General features: G+C 41.2%; 1 protein-coding gene and 1 pseudogene across 1 annotated transcript in view; one reads left to right on the forward strand and one right to left on the reverse strand.

Moving 5' to 3' along the window:
- The window catches only part of PRKAR2A (protein kinase cAMP-dependent type II regulatory subunit alpha), a 113,602-nt gene extending 89,645 nt beyond the window's left edge, over positions 1 to 23,957 (reverse strand). The window contains exon 1 of the mRNA XM_030306698.1: positions 23,482 to 23,957. Within this exon, the coding sequence (XP_030162558.1) occupies positions 23,482 to 23,734 (253 nt within the window). The 5' untranslated portion in view covers positions 23,735 to 23,957. The remainder of the gene's footprint in view (positions 1 to 23,481) is intronic.
- On the forward strand, positions 14,903 to 15,223 carry LOC115527183 (annotated as a pseudogene).
- Positions 23,958 to 24,164: the final 207 nt, after the last annotated feature.

Genomic DNA, 24,164 nt, shown 5'->3' on the forward strand with positions numbered 1-24,164 from the left:
GCACCCTGAATGGCTCAGGTTAAGTGTCCAGCTCTTGATTTAAGCTCAGGTCATGATCTCATGGTTTGTGAGACTGAGCCCCATATTGGGCTGACAGCATAGAGCCTGTTTGGGATTCTCTCACTCCAAACTCACTGCCCTCCCCACCCCCCCCCCCCCCCCCCCGCTCGCACATTTGCCCTCTCTCTCAAAATAAATAAACACCAAGAAAACAAAAACAAAAACAAACAAACAAACCTCCCAAGGTTGAAAACCATTACTACAGAGGAGGGAGGGAATCAAGTGGAGGCTTTAAGGGTAGAAGCCAGACTTCTCTGAATATACCTTTTTTTTGCAGATTTAACTTTGAATTTGAAAAAGCAATCCCCAAAACATAAAGCAAACTAACTGTGTATTGAATTGAGAGAAAAACCATAAAAATAACTATTTCAAGAGACTTGAACTTGATACCCTAGTGGGATATATCCTAAAGATAATAAGAACTCAACAAAATCTTCAACAGTTTGTTTCAAACATCGTTACTTCCAGCCTTATGATTCTGAGACTGTTTCATGTGCATTATGGGATTAAGAAAATGAGTAATTATGTTACTGAACACGGGGATTTTCTGGCATTAGAGAAAGGATATACATTAGGTTAAGTAAAAGCAGTATAGTCCTGAATTTGAATTGGAAATATAACTATATAACTAAACCCAGTAGCAATGAGTATCTCTACCATCCAGATTATGGTCTCCACCATTTTTGCCTAAAAGGAAACAAGGCTCCTTGAAGAAATTGCTGATTGCTGGTCTGGAGCTAAACATGTAACAAGACTGGGAAATTTTCTACCAGAAATCACAGATGCTATAAAAAACTGCTAAGATTGGGGCACCTGGGTGGCTCAGTAGGTTAAGCACCCGACTCCTGGTTTTGGCTCAGGTCATGATCTAGCAGTTCGTGAGTTTGAGTCCCACATTGGGCTCTGCGCTGGCAGCTTGGACCCTACTTGGGATTCTCTCTCTCCCTCTCTCTCTGCCCCTCCTCTGCTTGTGTGCTAGCGCACACGTGCCCCCCGCCCCCCCGCAAAACAAATATACTTAAAGAGGTTTCCACTACACAAAAAATGGGATGAGCATCAAATAAGAACATATAGCAATGGACTAAAACACCAAATACAATTAAAATAATTGAGTTTATATGGTATTTTGCCAAAGACTTCATTGGTCATCTTTGGAGGATGCCAGAGAATCAATTTATTATTCTGAAAACAGGTAAATAGAAGAAAAGACTCCGCATTTATCCGGTCTTTCCTGAACAAACTATTTTGCAGAGTGACCAAAGTTAATGAGAGGAAGTTTTTCTTTACAGAAACATTCCAGTATGCAGTGAAGAAAGAATGACAGAATTAATGCCATCTGAAACTTGAGTGAATTAATGGATACAATCCAGGCAATGGTCAACATGCTCATCAGCATCATAAATGAGAGACCAGTTAGCCTTATGTCCCTTCTTTTTTTTTTTTAATTTTTTTTAAGTTTATTTATTTATGTTGAGAGAGACTAAGTAGAGTAGGGGTAGAGAGAGAGGGGAGAGAGAGAGAGAGAGAGAGAGAGAGAGAGAGAGAGAGAATCCCAAGCAGGCTCTGCACTGTCAGTGCAGAGGCTGATGCAGGGCTGGAACCCATAAACTGTAAGATCATGACCCAAGCCAAAAACAAAAGTCAAGAAACTTACCTGACTAAGCCACCCAGGCACCCTGCCTTATGTGCGTTCTAATGGAAAACACATCAGAAGCTATGAAATAGTTGGTGGAGGTGGTGGGAGGTAGCAGGTGGGAAACAAACCTGAATCTGATCAAGCCTACACAACAATGGCTCTCAAACTTTAGGGTACATCAAAATCATTATGAAGATCTTGTTAAAATACAGATTGCAGGCCCCCATTCTCAGGGTTTCTGATTCAACAGAGTAAGACCAAGAATCTGTATTTCTAACAAGTTTCCCAGTTGAAGCTGATGTTGCTGATCCTAGAACCTCACTTTTAGAACCACTGCTCTAGTACTAATTATGAATTTAGAGAAAAAAATGGGAGAGAGGAACTGTGATGCAAACTTCATGGGGATGCAATCAGTAAACACCAGACTGAAAAATATCTACAAAATAAACTTCCTTGTACAAATAAGCTTCAAAAGAAAAAAAAAAAGAGAGTGAGAATGGGGGAGTGGAGAAAGAGAGATCCTATAGCTTAAAAGAGACTTAAGAGATAATGCAGCCAAATGTAACCTATGGACCTCATTTGGAGACTGAAGTTTGAATGCAGATTGACTATTTGATACTAAGGAAATATTGTTCATTATTTTAGAACATTATTTTAGGTAATAAAAATTTTATGGGTGTATTTTTAAAACTAGTCCTTAAAGATATAAGGTTAAATATTTATGGATAAAATTATTCCTATAATTTTATTTAATTATCTGGGAGGAAGGTGGTTTAAGTAGGAATGACTCAAAACTGGTGCAAGCTCACACCAGATCAGGAGAACTGCTTCCAAGAATCTTTCCTCAGCTAGGGGCTCCTGGGTGGCTCAGCTGGTTAAGCGTCCAGCTTCAGCTCAGGTCATAATTTCATGGTTCGTGAGTTTGAGCCCTGCATCGGGCTCTGTGCTGACAGCTCAGAGCCTGGAGCCTGCTTTGGATTCTGTGTCTCCCTCTCTCTCTCTGCCCCTCCCCTCCTTGCACTCTGTCTCTCTCTGTCTCTCAAAAATAAATAAACATTTAAAAATTTGAAAAAAAAAAAAAAAGAAAGAAAAAAAAAAAAGAATCTTTCCCCAACTCTTTGTTCAATGAAATTGTGTTGGGAACTTGAAATTGGCACGGTAAATACATGGGTAAATATTCCCCAAGGGAAACTAGCAAGCACTATAAATCAGAGCTGGTTGCCATGGTATCAGTACCATGAAGTTGGGTGATGAGTAGATGAGTTTATTACACTATTCTTCTTGCTATTGTCAATTATTAACATTTTCCGTCATAAAAAAAAAAAACAAAAAAGAAAATCAGCAGTTCTGTGGGCAGGGTGATTCTGATACAGATGGTTCACTTACACAGTTTACAAAACACTGCCCTAACACATCCAGCCACTAAACACAGTCACTTATTCTGAAATAACCATTGCCAGACACAACCCCTGCCTCATGTGTACTAGTAGATGTGATATCTCTCTGCTCCTAAAGTGCCCACTGACTAAAAAGATCCATCTTTAACCCAATGCCATTGTCCAAAACTCAAAGAAGACAGCTCCATTTCAAGGGCTGAGCACTCCTTCTCTATCATAACACACAAAAACCCCATATGTCTACTACATCACACTAAAATCTCCTAAGAGTGGAGACAGGGACTTCCCTGCCACCTTTTGTCTAGCACAACTTTGGCACACATAGACACTAAATATAAATGGACTGAATGAATTATTCCTATCATCCAGGCTGAAAAGGACTAAAAGCCAAATCTCCTTTCTGATGTATATATCCTCGCACCAACTCACATATGGCCACCAATTTAAGTAGAATTGTAGAAGGAATATAAAACTATTCTGACACCAATTGGTGGATTTCAATACAATTCTGATGTTAACCACTCAGAGTAGCATCAAAATCCACAGTTAAAGAACATGGTCCCTAACAAGACTGCCCCTGCCTCAGATGCAACTACACTTTGGGAGTCGACAGGACAATCATATTTCTGACCTACTGGCTACAAATTCAGAGGTTCCCACAACTCAGGTATGATTTGTTAGAACAACTCACAGGACCCCAGAAAGCACTATACTTACAATTTTATTATAAAGGATACAAATCAGGGCTAGCCAAATGAAGAAATATACAGGATAAGGTCTGGAAGAGTCCTGAACACAGAGTTTTCCATGCCCTCTGGAATCAGGGCACATCACCCTCCTAGAATATAAACGTGTTCACCAAAAAGGAAGCTCCACTAAGCTTTAGAGTTCAAAGGTTTTTTTCAGGGTTTTATTCCATATTCATGATTGAATCCTGGGCCACATGATTTTAAACTCAATCCCCAGCCCCACTTTTCCCCAGAGGTCAGACTGGCTCAAAGTCCCAATCCTCTAACTATATGGCTGGTCCTTCTGGTAACCAGGCCCCATTCTGAATTATCGCATTAACATTAACTCAGGTGTGATCCAAGGAACTCATGAATAAGAAAGACACTCCATCCCTTGGGAAAGTCTAAGAATTTTGGAAGGCACAAAGGCCAAGCACATTCTTTATTATACAACAAAAACAAACTGCTAAAATTCTCTCGCCAACTTACAAAAATAAAGACAAATGTAAAGATATCTAAGACCACAGATGCTCACTCATTTTAGGAGCATTAAATCCCATTCTCATTTATTAGCCTTTCAGATACCACTCATCTAGTAGACTACACACCATTAAAAAAATTTTTTTTATATGTTAAATTTAACTATATTCCAAGAGTTATCTAGTGATTGCAACAAAACTCTATAACATCACCAACCAGATCGGGCTTCTCTTTCTCTTTTGTGTAGTTGAGAGTTGGCCTGGTAATGGCAAGACAAATCACCTCCTTGTTAATAATAATCGAATCACCAAACAAAAGAGCCTCAATAATTTTTCCCAAAGGAGCCATCAAGACTGTGGCAAAAGGTGACAAGTATGCCTATTTATGGTATGAAACAAATCTTCCTCTAATCATAATTTTACTTTTCTTTAAAAATACTGGATGTCTTGGGGCACCTGGGTGGATTGGTCGGTTAAGCGTCCGATTTCGGCTCAGATCATGATCGTGCAGTTCCTGAGTTCCAGCACCGCATCGGGCTCTGTGCTGACAGCTCAGAGCCTGGAGACTGCTTGGGATTCTGTGTCTGTGTCTCCCTCTCTCTCTGCCCCTCCCCGGCTCGTGCTCATGCACGCTCTCTCTCTCTCTCTCAAAGATAAACATTAAAAAAATTTTTTTAATAAAAATAAAAATACTGGATGTCTCAAAAAATGGAAATGCTTTAATTGTAACATTGCAAACTGAACAGTAATTCTCCAGCCACTGGTTTAGCCAAAAACTTTTTGTCCAGATTTGAACATCATTAATCATTGTCTTCACACATAGTATCTTGTGGGGGTATCACATCTTAAAACTGTTTCTAACAACCTCCCAGGCAGGTATTAGGGCTTGGACTGAGAAAAACTCAAGGCATCTATTTTTTTTATTTTAATTCATTTAAGTGGAACCCTAAATGCAAAATAAATAATAGAAGCTAAAAGTTTTAGTTACTGGGCTGTGAACACTCCCCCCCCCCCTTTTTTTTTAACTCCAAAGAATCATAAACTAAGTTTTATACCTAAGAGGAAAAATGACATGAGAAAAACTTATTTTGAAGATACGATATACAAGAACAGTCCTAGCCGACCACATATTTCTAGAGACAAAATAGCTGTGCTAACACCTATTTTAGTCTGGAGCCACATCATCCAAAATTATTACAAAAAGATTTAATGAGCAAAATGTTTCCCCTATTATTTCCCTCAAGTTGCTTTTTATTTGAAGGGGAAGCCTTGATCCATTTTTACTGAGGAAACATTTAATCTTGAAATAATATCTCATCCTTCACCAGAACTGTAAACTAAGGCTATTCTGTGCTACAGGTGATGAAAACAAGCTCCTCACAGTCTCCAGAATGGGCACATATGCCCAACCTGTCCTTACCTACATATTACACACTGGTGTCCTCAAATGCATTTGGTTCTTCAAATGAGGACATTTCAAAGCTGCCCGTAGATTACTAAAAATACTTTAAAGCTGAGGTTTTTTTATTTAATGTTTATTTATTTATTTTTGAGAGAGAGAGGGAGAGAGAGAGAGAGCGTGAGGGCAGAGAGAGGAGACACAGAATCCGAAGCAGGCTACAGGCTCCGAGCTGTCAGCACTGAGTGCCACATGGGGCTCGAACTCACGAACCATGAGATCATGACCTGAGCCGAAGTCGGACACTTAACCGACTGAGCCACCCAGGAGCCCACTAAAGCTCAGTTTTTTGTATTAATGCTAGCGTAAATCTTTTGTGTTCTGTGAATAAGTGTCCTCTAATTATTTTTTTAATAATCCTATTTCCTTAGTAAGGGCCACCATGCAAAAAGAGGCTGCTTTTTCTCTTGTACGGTATTTGGAAAATTATTTCTTCCACACAATTCATTCTCATAGCTGCTTTCAAAAAGAGCAGTAGGTTTCTCAGTTTGACTAAAAGCTTGGAAGAAGGAAGAAGGCCACACATCTTTTAGACGCACAAACGAAGTGGGTTCCTAAGGAGCAGTAACCCCACATTCTCACACCCAGGAAGCTGCTGAGTGCCACGCCCCACCCTCACCTGCCTCACAGGGAATACAGGCCACAGGAGCCTCACCAGAGTCACAGATATGTTCATTACCATGTGACAAAAACAGGACTTAACGTATCTCTCAAAGAGGAAAACTAGACAGAGAAGCAGTGTGTGATTCATAGTACTGTGTAGCTCACTTCTCTAACTGGAAACTATTCTGTTCTTTTCTATAATAAAAACAGTGTGTGAGCAGATCACTGAGGGACATCATTCTTTTTCTAAAACTGACAATATTTTAACAGTAAGTATTAGAAGCAGGGCTTAAAAAAAAACACTTAAAATTCAATATTCTCAAGTATCTCCATTAAAAAAAACTAATCCAAGGATAATTCAATCACCTCACTGCGGATTTAAAATATCTGGCTATTTCCAGAAACCACAATGTGAAAGTTAGTTAGTGATTTCCTCATTATCATAATTGCTTCCTAAGTATTTTCATTATAATAGTGACCTTTTAGTTTCTTTCATTTTTTTAACACAGTAAGAAGTTTATAAGAGCAACATATGGAAAATTCCCAATAGCTCATCATTTCTCATCAGATAGTGAAAAGTTGTGAGACTTGAAAGAAGTTCAAAGGGCGCCTAGGTGGTTCAGTTGGTTAAGCATCCAACTTCGACTCAAGTCATGATCTCACGGCTTGTGGGTTCCAGCCACACAACAGGCTCTGTGCTGACGGCTCGGAGGCTGGAGCCTGCTTTGGATTCTGTGTCTCCCTCTTTCTTTGCCCCTTCTCCACTCATGCTCTGTCTCTCCCTGTCTAAAAGTAAATAAACATTAAAAAAAAAAAAAATGTATGGGGCTCCTGGGTGGCTCAGTCAGTTGAGCGTTCAACTTCAGCTCAGGTCATGATCTCGCGGTTGTCTAGTTCAAGTCCTGCATCGGGCTCTGTGCTGACAGCTCAGAACCTGGAGCCTGCTTCATATTCTCCCTCTCTCCCTCTCTCTCTGCCCCTCCCCTGCTCGCACTCTGTCTCTCTCTCCCTCAAAATAAATAAACATTAAAAAAAATTTTTTTTTTTAAATTTATAAGGGCACCTGGGTGGCTCAGTCAGTTAAGTGTCTGACTTCGGCTCAGGTCACGATCTCATGGTTCGTGAGTTCAAGCCCCACGTTGGGCTCTGTGCTGACATCTCAGAGCCTGAAGCCTGCTTCGGATTCTATGTCTCTCTGCCTCTCTCCTGCTGGCACTCTGTCTCTCTTTCAAAGAGTAAATAAACATTAATTTTTTTTTAATTTTATTAAAAAAATAAAAAGAACTAAGTTCCAGTAAGCTGTCTTTTCATTAATTTCCAGTTAAAAGATTTTGTATGAAGAAGTTGTTATTTTTTAAAAAGAACCTCCCCCAAATAAAGTCTGCATTATAGCAATCTTTAAAAAAAAAAAATGCGGAAGCACCTGGGTAGTTAACTGACCTCGGTCAGTTAAGCGTCCAGCTCTTGATTTTGGCTCAGGTCATGATCCCACAGTTCGTGAGTTTGAGCCCCACATCAGGCTCTGTGCTGGAAGTGCAGCACCTGCTTGGGATCCTTCTACCTCTCTTTCTCTCTGCCCCTCCCCTGCTCACTCTCGTGCACGAGCGGAACAAGCTCTCTCAAAATATATAAACATTTTTTTTAAATGCATTTATTTCTCTTTCATGGATCCATGGTATTAAAAATAGCCAACAGACAGATAAGCTTAGAAAAATCAATAACAACACGTTTCAAGAGATAATTTTCCCTTCTTAAACATTCACCTCTATGAGATTCAACTAGTAAAAGACAAGGCCTTTAAGTAAAATCTTAAATTATCTTTTAAATTAAATAAAGGCAAATAACATTCCTTTCCACTCTCTGAAAAGATGTCCCCAGTTTCTGTTCTCACCCACCCAGCCTTAAGGCCTTCTTGCATCAGCTGCCTTCACTGGCTCCTTTCCTCTGACAGGAACATGCTAGGGGGGACTATGTCTTACCAATAACAAAAACCTTCCTTCACACCCACCTCTCTTTCAAGCTATCACTGGTTCTTTCTTCCACTTCTTCAAAATGGACTCCCCATTCCTTATGTGCATCTTCTGCAGCCATCTGCTGTCACACACACTCCCAGTGTTGCTGCCACCAGACCTCTTCCACCATAACTCCACTTGGAGCCTCTATCCCTGTGCAGTGTATGCAGTTTTTTTGTTCTTTTTTGTAACGAAAGCGACTGACTTAAACACTGATTAGGCATTCACTTCAAAGAGGCATCTACTTCAAGAGGGCTATCTTGAATAAACACATTGCCAGCCACTTAATTAGATAAAAAGCCAGGCTGCCTTCCCTCACTGAGGCTCCTTTGTTTTAGAGATCTTGATTGATTCTGATAAATGATTTGGAACACTTGTTTTTTCTCCTTCTATGTTTTAAATTCCCCAATAAAGAGTGAGCCGGAAAACCCTAGGCCCCTACCCTCAACTCCCAATAAAAGCAGAATCCTGGGCCTGTGTGTGCTCCTGCTCTCACTCCCAGGCATGTGCACTCTCCCCCCACCCCTCCCCGGCTAACCACCCTCAACGTCCTCGCTGTGTGGCTCCACGTGTGCTGTGTAATTTCCACATCCTGTAAATAATAAACCTTTATTTCTTCAAAGTTTCCTGATGGTTATTGCTGAAGGGTGTCTTGCAATTATAATAAGCACAAGGGCCAGTCCAACCACAGCACAGGCTGTGACCAGCACGTAACACCCTGAGAATTACAGCTGAGTGCAACCACTTCAACACCAGCCTTACCTCTGCTGACCTCTCCACTGCTTCCAATACCACTGACTGACCAGTCCCTTCTGCTGCTCCCGTATCTGTGCTCCCCCAGTGTACTCTGTGATGCCAGTCTCCAAAATCAGCTGTCAGAAACTCACTCATTAAGTATCCATTATGGACCAAGTGTAAGCTAAGCACTGGAGACAAAGAATAAGACAGCTTCCCATCCTCAAGGAGCTTCTGTTCTACTGATAGAGAAACAACAAAAAGCAAAGGAGAATTCTAGATCATTACTAGAGTTCTAATGTAACTACCTGGGGTGCTATTAATCTCAACAACAAAAGGACCCACTCTAAGCAGGACAATTTGAAAAGCCTCTCTGAAGCTGAATCCTAAGAGAAGAGGAGCCAGCTTGTCAGAGCCAGGAAAGAAAGATTCAGGAAGGGCCCACAGCAATCATACAGTAATTAGGGAGAGTGAGGCAAATGTAGAAATAAGCTTAGCAAGCAAGGATGGGTAGGGCTAGAGAGAAAGACTGGGACAAAATCCTGCAGGATTGTGTAGACCAGGGAAGATATGTAGATTTCATTCCATTTGCAATGAGGGGATTTAAACTGAAGAATGATATGATCTGATCTCCATTAAAAAAAGTATCTCTGGCTACTAGCTGGAAAATGGACTAGAGAGGACAAGGTGCTCTTTTGGGGTAGGGATCCATAAAAAGCAGACTGGGTATGACACTCAAAGCATAGCAACAAAAGAAAAAAAATAGACAAATTGAACTTTATCAGAATTTAAAACTTGTGTTCTTCAAGAATGTAAAAAGACAACTCACAAAATAGGGAAAAACATTTGCAAATTACATATTGGGTAAGACACTGGTATCTGAAATATGTAAAAAACTCGTACATCTCAACAACAAAGACAACCCAATTTAAAAACGGACAAAGGAGCTGAATAGACATTTTTCCAAAGAAAATATACAAATGGACAAGCACATAAAAGATGTTCAACATTTTTAGTCATTAGGGAAATGCAAATGAAAACCATAAGATACATTTCACACCCACTAGGATGACAATAATCAAAAAGACAAGTGTGGCAATGACATGGAGAAATTGAAATCCAAGTACACTGGCAAGAAGGTAAAATGGTTAAGCCACCGTAGAAGAGAGTTTGGCACCTCCTCCAAAAGCTAAACACAGATTGTTATATGAGCCCACAATTCTACTCATGGGTATATACCCAAAAGAACTAAAAACAGGTACTCAAACAAGGAAATGCACAGGTATGCAATAGCAGCACTATTCACAATAGCCAAATGGTAGAAAATGCCCAAATGTCCATCAACCAATTAACAGATAAATGAATTACAGTACATACACATAATGGAATACTAGTCAGCAATAAAAAAGAATGAAGTATTGATTGATACATGCTACAATACAGATGAACCTTGAAAACACAATGCCAAGAGGAAGGGGCAGACATAAAAGATCACATATTGTATGACTCCATTTATATGAAATGTCCAAAATAGACAAACCTACAGAAACAGAATGCAGACTGGTGGCTGTCAGGGGTGGGAGGAGGCAGGAGGAGGAAATGGGTACAAACTGTTTAATGGAGGATTATCACTTACTTGGGAGTGATAGAAATGTTTCAGAACAAGACAGAGGTGGTTATTATACAATATAGTTAAGTGTATTAAATGCTAATGAATTGTTCACTGTAAATTGATGAACTTTGGGGCATTTGGGTGGCTCAGGTGGTTAATCATCCGGCTCTTGATTTCAGCTCAGGTCATAATCTCCTAGCTCGTGAGAGTGAGCCCCGCATTGGGCTCTGTGCTGACAGCTCAGAGCCTACTTGGGATTCTCTCTCTCTCTCTCTCTCTCTCTCTCTCTCTTCTCTCTCCTTCTCTGCCCCTCTCCTACTCGTTCTCTCTTTCAGAATAAATAAACATTTAAAAATAAATAAATAAGGGGGCCACCTGGATGACTCAGTCAGTTGAGTGTCTTGACTTCGGCTCAGGTCACGATCTTGCAGTTCTGAGTTCAAGCCCCATATCAGGCTCACTGCTGTTCGCCTGTCAGCACAGAGCCCACTTTGGATCCTCTGTCTCCCTCTCTCTGCCCCTCCCTGCTTGCGCTCCCCCAAAACTAAATAAATATTTTAAAAATAAATAAATGATGAATTTTATGTTACATGAATTTCACTCAAATTATTTTAATTATTTTTTTAATCTTTATTTATTTTGAGAGAGAGACAGAGTGAGAGCAGGGGAGGAGCTGAGGGGAGGGAGACGCAGAATCAGAAGCAGGCTCCAGGCCTTCAGCTGTCAGCGCAGAGCCCCACGCGAGGCTTGAACTCACGAACCATGAGGTCATGACCTGAGCCAAAGTCGGATACTCAACCCACTGAGCCACCCAGGAGCCCCTCAAATTATTTGTTTAAAAAGACAATAATGGGGCCCCTGGGTGGCTCAGTTTGTGAGTTCCAGCCCTGCATCAGGTTCTGTGCTGACAGCTCAGAGCCTGGAGCCTGCTTTGGATTCTGTGTCTCCCTTTCTCTCTGCCCCTCCCCCGCTCGTGCTCATTCTCTCTCTCTCTCTTTCAAAAATAAACATTTAAAAACTTATAAACAAATAAATAAACAAGCAAATAAATAAAAAAATAAGACAAGAGGATGTGGAGAAACTACATCCACATGAGGGTCTCATTCTCACCCTAAATCTTGTCTTAAATCTTGGCATTTACCCATACTTTTTATTTTAAACTTTTTTTTTTTTAATTTTTTTTTTCCAACGTTTATTTATTTTTTTGGGGACAGAGAGAGACAGAGCATGAACGGGGGAGGGGCAGAGAGAGAGGGAGACACAGAATCGGAAACAGGCTCCAGGCTCTGAGCCATCAGCCCAGAGCCTGACGCGGGGCTCGAACTCACGGACCACGAGATCGTGACCTGGCTGAAGTCGGACGCTTAACCGACTGCGCCACCCAGGCGCCCCTACCCATACTTTTTAAACACAGAATGTTAGGGGTGCCTGAGTGGCTCAGTCACTAACCATCAACTTCGGCTTAGGTCACGAGTCCCACATCAGGTGAACATGAGCCCCACTTTGGATGAGCACAGCCCCACTTTGGGTGATGAGCACAAAACATGAGCCCCAGGTGAGCCCTGCTTCTCTCTCTCTCTCCCTCTCTGCCCCTGGTGGGATTCTCCTTCTCTCCCTCTCTCACTTGTGCCCTCTCTCTCAAAAAACAAACAAAAAACCAGAATGTCTATCAGAGGTCCCAGGATCAGTGTGGCTGAGGGAGCATGTTGATGAGGCAGGCTGAGGGCAAAACACAAGCTAGCACCATCCCCCCTCCCAGTGGGACAGGTGTCCTATACTTTGGACACTCCCGGCTACCCCAAAACAAGAAAGGACAAAAAACAAATGGTTAAACTGATAAGGGAGTCCACCAGTTTACCCAAAAAAGGCAATCCCATCAACAGCCTAAAGTCCAGGAACTCCCTACTGTCTTAATGTTAATGCTTTGCTAGAGGGAAAAACAACCTTAACTTGACAATAGCTGAGCCTCCAGTAAGTTTTTAGCATGTGAAAGTCTCTTTGGAAACTCCCTCTTGACTTAATCTCCCCAGACTCCATAAAACAGTCAACACCACCCGCCACTTACAGTGCAGCTCTTTCTGCCCATGGTCCTGTCCCCATGCTTTAATAAGATTACCTTTTTGCACCAAAGACGTCTTCAAAAATTCTTTCTTGGCAGTCTGCTCCAGACCCCATGAACCCCATCATCACCTCCAAAACTTCATCACTGTCACAGCCTTATTCTCTTCAAACTGGATAGGACAGCCTCATCCACTCCCATATCACACTGATGGCTCCTCACACCTCTCATCTAGCCTTGACCTGTCTTCCAGCTCCAGGCCTGTGATTACCATCCTGCTGGCTATTTCTTTTCTTTTTTTTTTTTTTTTAAGTTTATTCATTTATTTTAAGAGAGAGCACGAGTGGGGTAGGGTCAGAGAGAGAGGGAGAGAATTCCAAGCAGGCTCCACACTGTCAATGAAGAGCCTGATGGGCGCTCCAACTCACAAACTGAAGATCATGATCTGAGCCAAGGTCAAGAGTCGATGCTCAACTAACTGAGCCACCCAGGAACTCAGGCCTGCTGGCTATTTCTACCAGGCCATCCTGCAAGCCTTTCAAATTCATGCAGTAGGTCCAACTCTGTCTTCCCCTTGAGAGGAAAGGAAGGAAGAGGAGAGGAGAGAGAAGAGGGGAGGGAGAAAGATTAATTTTGAAATTTCCCAGTGTGATACTGTGATATAATAATATTTACTTGGTCTTTGGCCCTGGTTCCTTGCACAGAGCCCCTAAAACCCTTGGAATTTCCTAAGCGATTGAGAGGAATGTCTTTGGTTATTCATAATAAGGCCCTTTCAACCACACCTAAGCTTATGCTAATGAGATGACTAGTTACTAGAGGAACCAACCAGGTGATTGGAACTTTCAGTCCCTAGACCAAGAGGGAGGGGAGAAGGGCTTTGAATTGAGCTCATCACCAATGACCAACGATTTAATCAACCATGCCTACATAACAGAACTTCCAGAAAACCTAAATAAATGGGTTCAGAGCTTCCAGGTTGAACACACTGAGGTGCTGGAAGGGTGGTATGCTCAGAGAGGGCACAGGAGCTCTGTGCCCCTTCCCATATACCTTGCCTTATGTATCTCTTCCATTTGGTTGTTCCTGACTTGTATGCTTTATAATAAACTGGTAACAGTAAGTAAAGCATTTTCCTAAGTTGTGTGAGCCATTCTAGCAAATTATCAAACTCCAGGAGGGGGTCACGGAAACCCCCAAATTTATAGATGGTCTGTTAGAAGTACAGGAGGCCAGGACTTGTGATTAGCATCTGAAGTATGGGGGCCATCTTGTGGGACTGAGCCTTTAACTTGTGAGGTCTGCACTAACTCCAGGTAGTGTCAGAAGTGCTATAAGAACAGAAACAACAGCTTTTCTTTATCTAGTATCTTTATTAACAGCACCATCCCTCTGGTATTCCAAAGTAATACCAGGTTCACCCCAGATATGGTGTGAGGAGGAGTAAATCTTGACTCTCCTCTCTCACCTTCCAAAAGCTATGAGTCAGGGCACCTGGCTGGCTCAGTCAGTAGAGCGTGTGACCCTTGATCTTGGGGTCCTGAGTTTGAGCTCCACACTGGGGGTAGAGATTACTTAAAAAAAACTAAAACACAAGCAAGGAGTAATTCTTACCAATTCAGTTAAAGTAAGTATCTGAAGTATACAGCCCTACATGAAACATGAGCAAACATTAGATGAAGATGAACATTCAACCTTCCTACAATGAGTAAAACTGAAATTAAAACATTGAGAAAAAATTTCTCCAAATTAGTACTTTTTAAAGAATTTTAATACCTTGTGCTATCAATGGCACAGCAAATTTGGTATTCACATATGTTGCTGATGACTGTGTATACTGATTGGAACAATCCTTCTGAAAAGCATATGACTATACTTATTAAATGACCAAAAAAAGTACATTTTGACCTAATAATTATATTTCTATCAATCTATTCTAGGGGAATAAGCCAAAAATTTTAAAAAGGCTTATGCAATCTTTGAGGAAGACATGGTCACAGCTGCAGTGGAGCTTGGGGTGCTGGCTCCTGCTCTTGACTCACTGCTGTTGGCTCTCCCAGAGGAACAATTCTGTCAGGAAGCTGAGCTGCAGCCCTGGCTCTTAAATATAACAGAATAATCACCCCAGGAACCAGAGGTAGTGATTCACCAAACTACAGTTACCCTAACCAGCCACAATGTAAAACCTCTGAGAAGGTTATGTGCTGACTTGAAGCAAAAGAAAAGAACCTCAAAATGGATGGAACAGTTCAGATGCCTAACAAGACTCTGAGAATCACTACTTAGAAAACTCCTTGTGGTGATGGTAGTAAGACTTGGGATCTTTTTCAGATGAGGATCCACAAGCAACTCACTGACCTGCACAGTCCTTCTGAGATTGTTAAACAGATTACTTCCATCTGAGCCAGGAACTGAGGATGAAGTCATCAATGCCAATGCTTAAATTAATTACTTTAATAAATTATCAAAACCCATATACATAAAAAAGTTCATGCAAGCAAACATCTGGAGGCAACCTAAAAGGAGAATAATTAAGTAGAGTATAATATATTCACTTAATTTACAAAATGCAGCAAGAAATCATTATGACAACAAAATACCAGCAAACTACATCCAGCAGTATATCAAAAGGATTATACCTTAAAATGTGACCCAGTGGAATTTATCCCAAAAATGCAAGGGTGGTTCAACATACAAAAATCAGTGTAGTATACAACATTAAAAGAAGAAAGGAAAAAGCTACATCATCTCAACTGAAGCACAAAAAACATCTAACAAAATTCAATACCCTTTCATGAAAAAATCACTCAACAACCAGGAATTAAAGGGAATTTCCTCAACATGGTGAACAGCATTTATTAAAAACAAAAACAAACAAACAAAAAAACACAACTAACATCTTACTCAATGGTAAAAGACTGAAAAATTTCCCGCTAGATCAGGAAGAAGACAAGGATGCCTTGTCGATTCACGTCTATTCAGCATAGTACTGAAAGTCCTAGTCAGAGCAATTAGGCAAGAAAAATAAATAAAAGGCAATCAAAATGAAAGGGAACAAACAAAACTATTCACAGATTACATGACCTTATATACAGAAAACTCTAAAAAATCCACAGGTTTCAGGGTACAAAACAACACACAAAAAAAACAGCTGTAGCTGTATATACTAACAATCAACATTCTGATGATTAAATAAAAAAACAGGCCTCTTTTTTAAAAACGTTTATTTATTTTGCAAAAGGGGGTGGGGAGGGGCAGAGAGAGAGAGAGAGAGAGGGAGACAGAGAATCCCAAGTAGGCTCCATGCTCAGCATGGAATCCAACATAGGGCTCAATCCCATGACCTTGGGATCATAACCTGAGCTAAAATCAAGAGCCAGATGCTTAACTGAACTTAGCCACCAGGTGCCCCAAAAAACAGGCTTTTTGACAGAAATGGAAAAACTGATCACAAAATTCATATTGAATTGCCAGGAGCCTCAAAAACCTAAAATAATCTTTTTTTTTTCTTTTAAGTAGGTTCCCACCCACCATGGAGCCCAACATGAGACTTTAACTCACAACTCGGAGACCAACACCTGAGCTAACATCAAGAGTTGGCACCAACTGAGCCACCCAGGTGCTCCCCCAAAACACTTTTACTTATTATTATTTTTTAATGTTTATTTATTTTTTGAGAGAAAGAGGGAGACAGAGCATGAGCGGGGGAGGGTCAGAGAGCAAGGGAGACACAGAATCTGAAGCAGGCTCCAGGCTCTGAGCTGTCAGCACAGAGCCTGACATGGGACTTGAACTCACGGACCATGAGATCATGACATGAGCCAAAGTCGGATTTAGCTTAACCAACTGAGCCACCCAGAAGCCTCGTCAAAAACAACCTTTAGGGGCGCCTGGGTGGTGCAGTCGGTTAAGCGTCCGACATCAGCCAGGTCACGATCTCACGGTCCGTGAGTTCGAGCCCCGCGTCGGGCTCTGGGCTGATGGCTCAGAGCCTGGAGCCTGTTTCCGATTCTGTGTCTCCCTCTCTCTCTGCCCCTCCCCCGTTCATGCTCTGTCTCTCTCTGTCCCAAAAATAAATAAAAAACGTTGAAAAAAAAAATTTAAAAAAAAACAAACAAAAAAAACAACCTTTAAAAAGAAGAACAAAATAGTGGTGTTGGTTGCACAAAATAATGAATGTATTCAATGCCCCTGAATTTTATACTTTAAAATGGTAAAATAATAAATTTTATGTATAGTCTATCACAATAAAAAAATTCACTATGACAACAAAGTAGAGAAATTTTTAAATGCCTATAACCTTTTCTATTAAAAATAAAGAATAAGACAAGAAAGGGGTGCCTAGGTGGCTCAGTCAGTTAGGTGTCCTACTTTGGCTCAGGTCATGATCTCATGGTTTGTGACTTTGGGCCCCTCATCAGGCTCTGTGCTTACAGTTCAGAGCCTGGAGTGTGCTTTGGATTCCATGTTGCCCCTCTCTCTGTCCCTGTCCCCTCCCCCCCCCACCTTCCACCCTCCACCCCCCCCCCCCGCTCAAAAAAAAAAAAGCATAAATAGGTATGTGTATGAGCAGAAAAGTTTTGATTTTGAAGATCCAGGTTCAAGGCAGTAAAAATGCTCAGGAAAAGAATTGTTCACTGAGGCAAAAAAGTTAACAAACTAAATTCTGGAGATCATAAGCCATCATTTAGAGGGCAGAGAGGCCAAGTGGTGGATGGAGAGCCAGGTGAATGAAGACACAGCTGCCAAGAGGAAAAGAATTTCAAGAGAGGGTGGTTCAACAGTGTCAAAATCCTGCTGAGAGATCCAGATATGTGAACTGCGGGAATATTATTATTAAGCAATTCCAAAAAAGTTCTGCTAATGTTGTTTGGACCAACTCCTATGTTATGTGGTCTATGCTGTACAGTAAAAATGCTGGGGAAAAATCCTAAAAAATCCACTAAAAAAACTACTAGAACTAGAAAACAAGCCCAGCAAGGTTGCAAGAAACAAGGTCACTATTTTTAAAGATTAACTATTTGTACACACTTGCAATGAGCAATGTGAAAATGAAATTTAGAAAACAATTCCATTTACAATAACATCAAAAGGAATGAATTACTTAGGAATAAATTTAACAAAAGAAGTGCAAAACCTATACTCTGAAAACTACAAAACATTGTTATCTTTAAAAATTAAAGAGGGTCTAAACAAATGGAAAGACATCCCATATTCATAGATTTAGATGACCTAATAATGTTAAGATGGCAATACTTTCCAAATTAATCTACAAATTCAATGCAATCTCTATCAAAATCCCAGTTGCTTTCCTTACAGAAATTGACAGGCTAATTCTAAAATTCATATAGAAATTCAAGGAACTACAAAAGCCAAAACAATTTTGAAAAAGAGCAGAGTTGGAGAACTAACACTTGCTGATTCCAAAATTACTACAAATCTTACCAATTAGTGTAGTAGTGGGATATGACAGATACACAGATCAGTAGAACAGAATGGAGTTAGAAACAATGACATACCACAGTCAATTGACTTTCAACAAAAGTACGAAGACAATTAAATGGGGGAAAAACCATCTTTTAATGAATGGTGTTGGAACACCTGGATAACCACATGCAAAAGAATGAAGTACCTGACACTGTCCACAAAAAATTACTCAAAATGTACCAATACCTAAATGTAAGAGCTAAAACTATAAAACTCTTAAAAGAAAACAGAGGTTAATTTTCATGATCTTGCTTTTGGTCATGGTTTCTTAAATATGACACCTAAATCACAAACAAAAAAGAAAATGATACATTAGACTTCATCAAAATAAAAAACTTTTCTGCTTCAAAACAATATCAAAAATTGAAAAAACAACTCACTAAATGAGAGAAAATATTTGTAAGTCGTACATCTGATAAAGGACTTGTTTACAATACATAAAGACCTCTCACAACTCAAAAATTAAAAAAAAACCCAATTAAAAAATGGACAAAGGACCTGAATAGACATTTCTCAAAAAAAAGATACACAAATGACCAAGAACCATTTGAAAAGATGCTCAACATCACTTAAGGAACTGCAAAGCAAAACTACAATGAGGTACTACTTTCCATCCATGTGGATGGCTGTTATAAAGAAGACTGTAGGGGCACCTGGGTGGCTCAGTCAGTTAGGCCTGACTTCGGCTCAGGTCATGATCTCACAGTTCGTGGGTTTGAGCCCCATGTCGGGCTCCGTGCAGACAGCTCAGAGCCTGAAGCCTGCTTTGGATTCTGTGTCTCCCTCTCTCTCTGACCCTCCCCTGCTCACACTCTGTCTCTGAAAAGTAAATAAACACACAAAAAAATTTTTTTAATTATAAAGAAGACTATAAGTGTTAACAAGGACATGAAGGAATTAGAACCCTTAATACACTGCTGGTTAGAATGTAAAATGGTGCAGCCACTTTGGAAAACAATCTGGCAGTTCCTCAAAAGGTTAAACAAAGAGTTACCATATGATCAAACAATTCTACTCCAAGGTATACATCTCAAAGAGAAAAACATGCGTCCACACGAAAACTTGTACACATGAAATATTCATAGCAACATTATTCATAAAAGCTAAAAAGTGAAAACAACCTAAATGCCCATCAACTGATGGATAAAATAATGTGGTATATCCATACAATAGAACATTCAGTAATAAAAAGGAGTGACACATTAATTTATGCAACAACACTGATGAACTTTAAAAACATTATGCCATGTGAAAGAAGTCTTAGAACAGTTTTTGTCACCCCAAAAAGAACCCCATACACTTTAGCCATCAACTGCCAACACCTCCATTCCCCTCTCATCTGCTTTTTGTCTCTATAGATTTGCCTATCCTGGACATTTCATATGAATGGCAAAAGACCATATACTGCATGATTCCATTCATATGAAATGTCCAGGATAGGCAAATCTATAGAGACAGAAAGCAGATGAGAGGGGAATGGAGGTGTTGGCAGTTGATGGCTAAAGTGTATGGGGTTCTTTTTGGGGTGACAAAAACTGTTCTAAAACTAACTGTGGTGATGGTTGCACATATCTCTGAATATAATAAAACCACTGAACTATACACTTTAAATGGGTGAATTATATAGTATGTGAATTATATTCCACAAAGCTGTTACCAAATATATATATAACACATAAATATACTACTAATATAATATGATATGATATAATACAATATATTAATGTGTGTGTGTGTGTGTATATATATATATATATATATATATATATATATATATGCTGGGAGACCCACAGGTGTATGTTTTATGATAATTATAGAAGTGAACCAAGTCTGGATACCAATTATTGTCCTCATGAGGATGCAGTTACAGAAACATATTAATAAATCTAAACTCTTGGGGCACCTGGAGGGCTCAGTCGATTAAACATCCAACTCTTGGTGTCTGTTCAGGTCATGATCTCACAGTTTTGTGGGTTCAGGCCCCACATCAGGCTCTGTGCTGGTAGCACTGGAGCCTGCTTGGGATTCTCTCTCCTTCTTTCTCTGCCCCTCCCCCAGGCGTGCACACGCACGCGCTTGCTCTGTCTCTCTCTCTCAAAATAAATAAATAAATTTTTAAAAAATTAAAAAATAAATCCGAACTCTTCAGGTTTTCCCAAGAGTTAAATATTCATTATAATACTTCATACTTAATGTGCTATTTGATATCAAAACTGTTATTAAAAGAGTGTTTCAAATAGCATATAATTTTATAAACTGAATTGGTGGTTAGCCATACTAAACAAAATCTCTTTGTTATATACATATCTAACACTACATATCCTATTTCTTATTTTAAGTATTATAGGCTTATTGCCCTAACGTTCCTAATCACTGGATATGTATTTCTTTTCTTGTCTTTTTAAAAATTGTGGTAGGGGCACCTGGGTGGCTCAGTCGGTTAAGCATCTGGCTCTTGATTTTGGCTCAAGTCATGAGCTCACAGTTGGTGAGACAGAGCCCCAAGTAGGGCTCTGCACTGACAGTGCGGAGCCTGCTCAGGATTCTCTCTCTCTCCCTCTCTCTCTCTGCCCCTCCCCTGCTAGCTCACTCTCTCTCACATTTAAAAAATTGTGGTAAAATATACATAGCATAAAATTTACCATTTTACACATTTAAGTGTACAACTCACAGCACTAAGTACATTCACAGTGTTGTGCAACCATCACCCCTATCCAATTTCAGAACTTTATCATCCCGAACAGAAACTCAACACCCATTAAACAATAACACCCCATTACCAGCAACCTCCAGCTGCCAGTTAACCTGTATTCTACTTTATATCTCTCTGAATTTACCTATTTTAGGTACCTCATATAAGTGGAATCATAAAATATTTGTCTTTTTGTGTCTGGCATATTGCAGTAGCATAATGTTTCCAAGGTTCATCCATGTTGTAGCATGTATCAGAATTTCATTCTTATTAAAGGATGAATAGTATTTCATTGTATGTATATACAATTTACTTATCCATTCATCTTCTAATAGGACAGGGGTTGTTTCTACCTTTTGGATATTGTGAATAATGCTGCAGTGAACACTGGCATGTAACTATATGTTTGGCTCCCTGCTTTCAATTTCCTGGGATATATACAGAGCAGTGAAATTGCTCGATCATACAGTAATTCTATGTTTAACTTTTTGAGGAACCACCAAACTGTTTTCCACAACAGCCAGACCATTTTACATTCCCGCCAGTAATGAACAAGGGCTCCCACTTCTCTACATTCTCATCAACACTTGCTATTTTTTTTCATAATACCCATCCTCATGGGTGTGAAGTGGTATCTCATTGTGTGCAATGTATTTTTAGTCTATTATCTGTAAATAAAAGTTCACCTTGTGTTGATTTCTATAATTATACGTAGCACAGCCACTTTAGAAATATAAATAACAAATATTTACATGTTAGTAAAATAAAGCACAGAGTCACAAAGATTTAAGTCAACTCAATTTTTAAAAAGATATCAAAGATGACAAAGATAACACAAAACTTGTAAACTGTTTCACTCATCTGGGACTAATTTCTAAAATACTAACGTGTATACATAAAAATTTCACAAAGCAGGTTACAGCTTTGTGATTTATATATGTGTCAATGAAACAAACATAGCAGACACTCCTGAAATAAAACTTTTAAAGACACATTTATCCCTGGGAGATCATTGTCACTGTCCCCATTTTAAAGTGAATTTGAAATCAAACAGGTCTAACCACTTCTCTTAGACCACAAAGCAAATCTGTGCAGGAGATTTGGAAAATAACAACTTGATTTCAAGACTTTAGGCAAAAACCTCATAATTTAATATGCAATGTCAAAGAAACACAGAAGAACCATTTCTACCCTTAATGGTGAATAAACTATGGGAAGTTGTCCACAACACTGAAGCTTACGACCTCCAACAGCAATGACCGATAATTAACTCGTTAGTGTGACCTGAATGTGGATTCAACTCAGAACTAGTTTTGTTTTGTTTTGTTTTTTTCCAGTATGCTCTAATAACACTAAAGTCTCTAGCTTGGTCTCTGTTTTCATTGTTTTGTTAAATTTTGGCGGTTCAAAACTAGGATTATTCTACTGTTAAACTGACCAAGCTTAGGTTAAAGCAACCACGGAAAATGGAATTGCTTTTTGACAGCCTTGCTTAAACCAGATATAGAAAAGAGTTGTCTTGGGGCGCCTGGGTGGCGCAGTCGGTTAAGCGTCCGACTTCAGCCAGGTCACGATCTCGCGGTCCGTGAGTTCGAGCCCCGCGTCGGGATCTGGGCTGATGGCTCAGAGCCTGGAGCCTGTTTCCGATTCTGTGTCTCCCTCTCTCTCTGCTCCTCCCCCATTCATGCTCTGTCTCTCTCTGTCCCAAAAATAAATAAACGTTGAAAAAAAAAAAAAAAGAAAGAAAAGAGTTGTCTTTTTTCCTACACCCTATATGCTAAACAAGATAATTATCGTTTACCCTCACCAAATGTGATCCAATCGTTTTACTCAAGTTTAAATATATACTACATATATTTTAATAAATATTTTCAGAAATTTTAAGAAATACTAAGAATATTTTAAGAAATGCATGTCCAGTTATGCAGAGGCGAAATGACCCGACTGGTATTTGCTTGAAAATACTTCAGCAAAGAAAAAAAAAAAAAGTAGAAATGAAACATTTGTGACAGATATTTAAACTGTTGAATGTGGATAGTGGCATACAGGGGTTCATTTCACCCTTTATCTGTCTACTTTTGTCTATGCTTAGTTTTCACCATAACTTTTCACAAAACGAATGATTTCCAAAGTTACCATCCCGGTTATTGAACACGAGCGAGTCGGTGGATGTGAGCGTCCTTGTCTTCGGCACGAAACCGGGCGAAGTGTCCCCCAGTAGAGGCGAGGCCGACGTGGGCTCCGCGCCACCACGCGGGCCGAAGGCGCGCACATTTGCTCCCAGGCTGAATCTGACAACTCACTCGGTGCGCTCGGGGCTCAGAGGACCGTGGAGCGCAGCTGGGAAGTGGGGCACGCGGGGCTCACGCCCGCGGCTCGGGAAACCCGGGCAAACTCTGCTGGAGAGCTCCAAGGTCCCAGCCCAGTGTGCTCGGCCCCCGCGGCCCCTCTAGATCGCTGGAGACCCCTGCACCGCCCCCTCCGTCCCCCCACCGCGAACGTCGGCCCAGCCCGCCGCCTACCATCCAAGTCCTCGTCGTCCTCCGACTCGCTCTCCGCCTTCGCGTCGGTGACCAGGCCAGGGCCGGGCTCTAGAGCCTGGGAGCCGGAAGGAGGGGCAGCGGGCGGGCTGGCGGCTTGCAAGCGGGCCTCGCGCAGGCGGGTGAAGTAGTCCACCGCGAAGTCGACGAGGTCGGGCGGCTGCTGCCGCAGCACCTCCACCGTGTAGCCCTGCAGCAGCTCCGTGAGCCCCGGCGGGATCTGGATGTGGCTCATGCCGGCGGCGGCCGCGAGGACAGGCGGGTCCGGGCCGCCGGCGGCCACTAGCTCCGCGCTCCCTCACGCCGGCCTCTCGCCTGGTGCCCGCAAGGTCTCCTCCCGCGCGACCCGGCTCCGGCCTTCCTCGCGCCGCCCTTCTGCCGGGTGTGCGTCTCCAGGCCGCACGACCCTACGCTACTACGGCTGGCCTGGCGCCGCCGCCGCTGTCACTGGGCAGCCGCCGCCGCCTCGGGGACCGACAGGCGGGCAGGCGGGACGGGCGGGGCAGGAGCCCGGGTTGTGACGCACGCGGCCGCGGGCGTGCGCGCCCCCGCCGCCCGCCGGCCCTCAGTGCGCGTGCGCCGCTGGGCAGCACGCTGGCTCAGAGCCGTCCGAGGTCGAGATCGAGTCGCGGTAATGAGTGGTCTACCCGCCAAAGAGAGTCGTC

This window comes from Lynx canadensis, chromosome A2 (genome assembly GCF_007474595.2).
Source record: "Lynx canadensis isolate LIC74 chromosome A2, mLynCan4.pri.v2, whole genome shotgun sequence".
NCBI lineage: Eukaryota > Metazoa > Chordata > Mammalia > Carnivora > Felidae > Lynx > Lynx canadensis.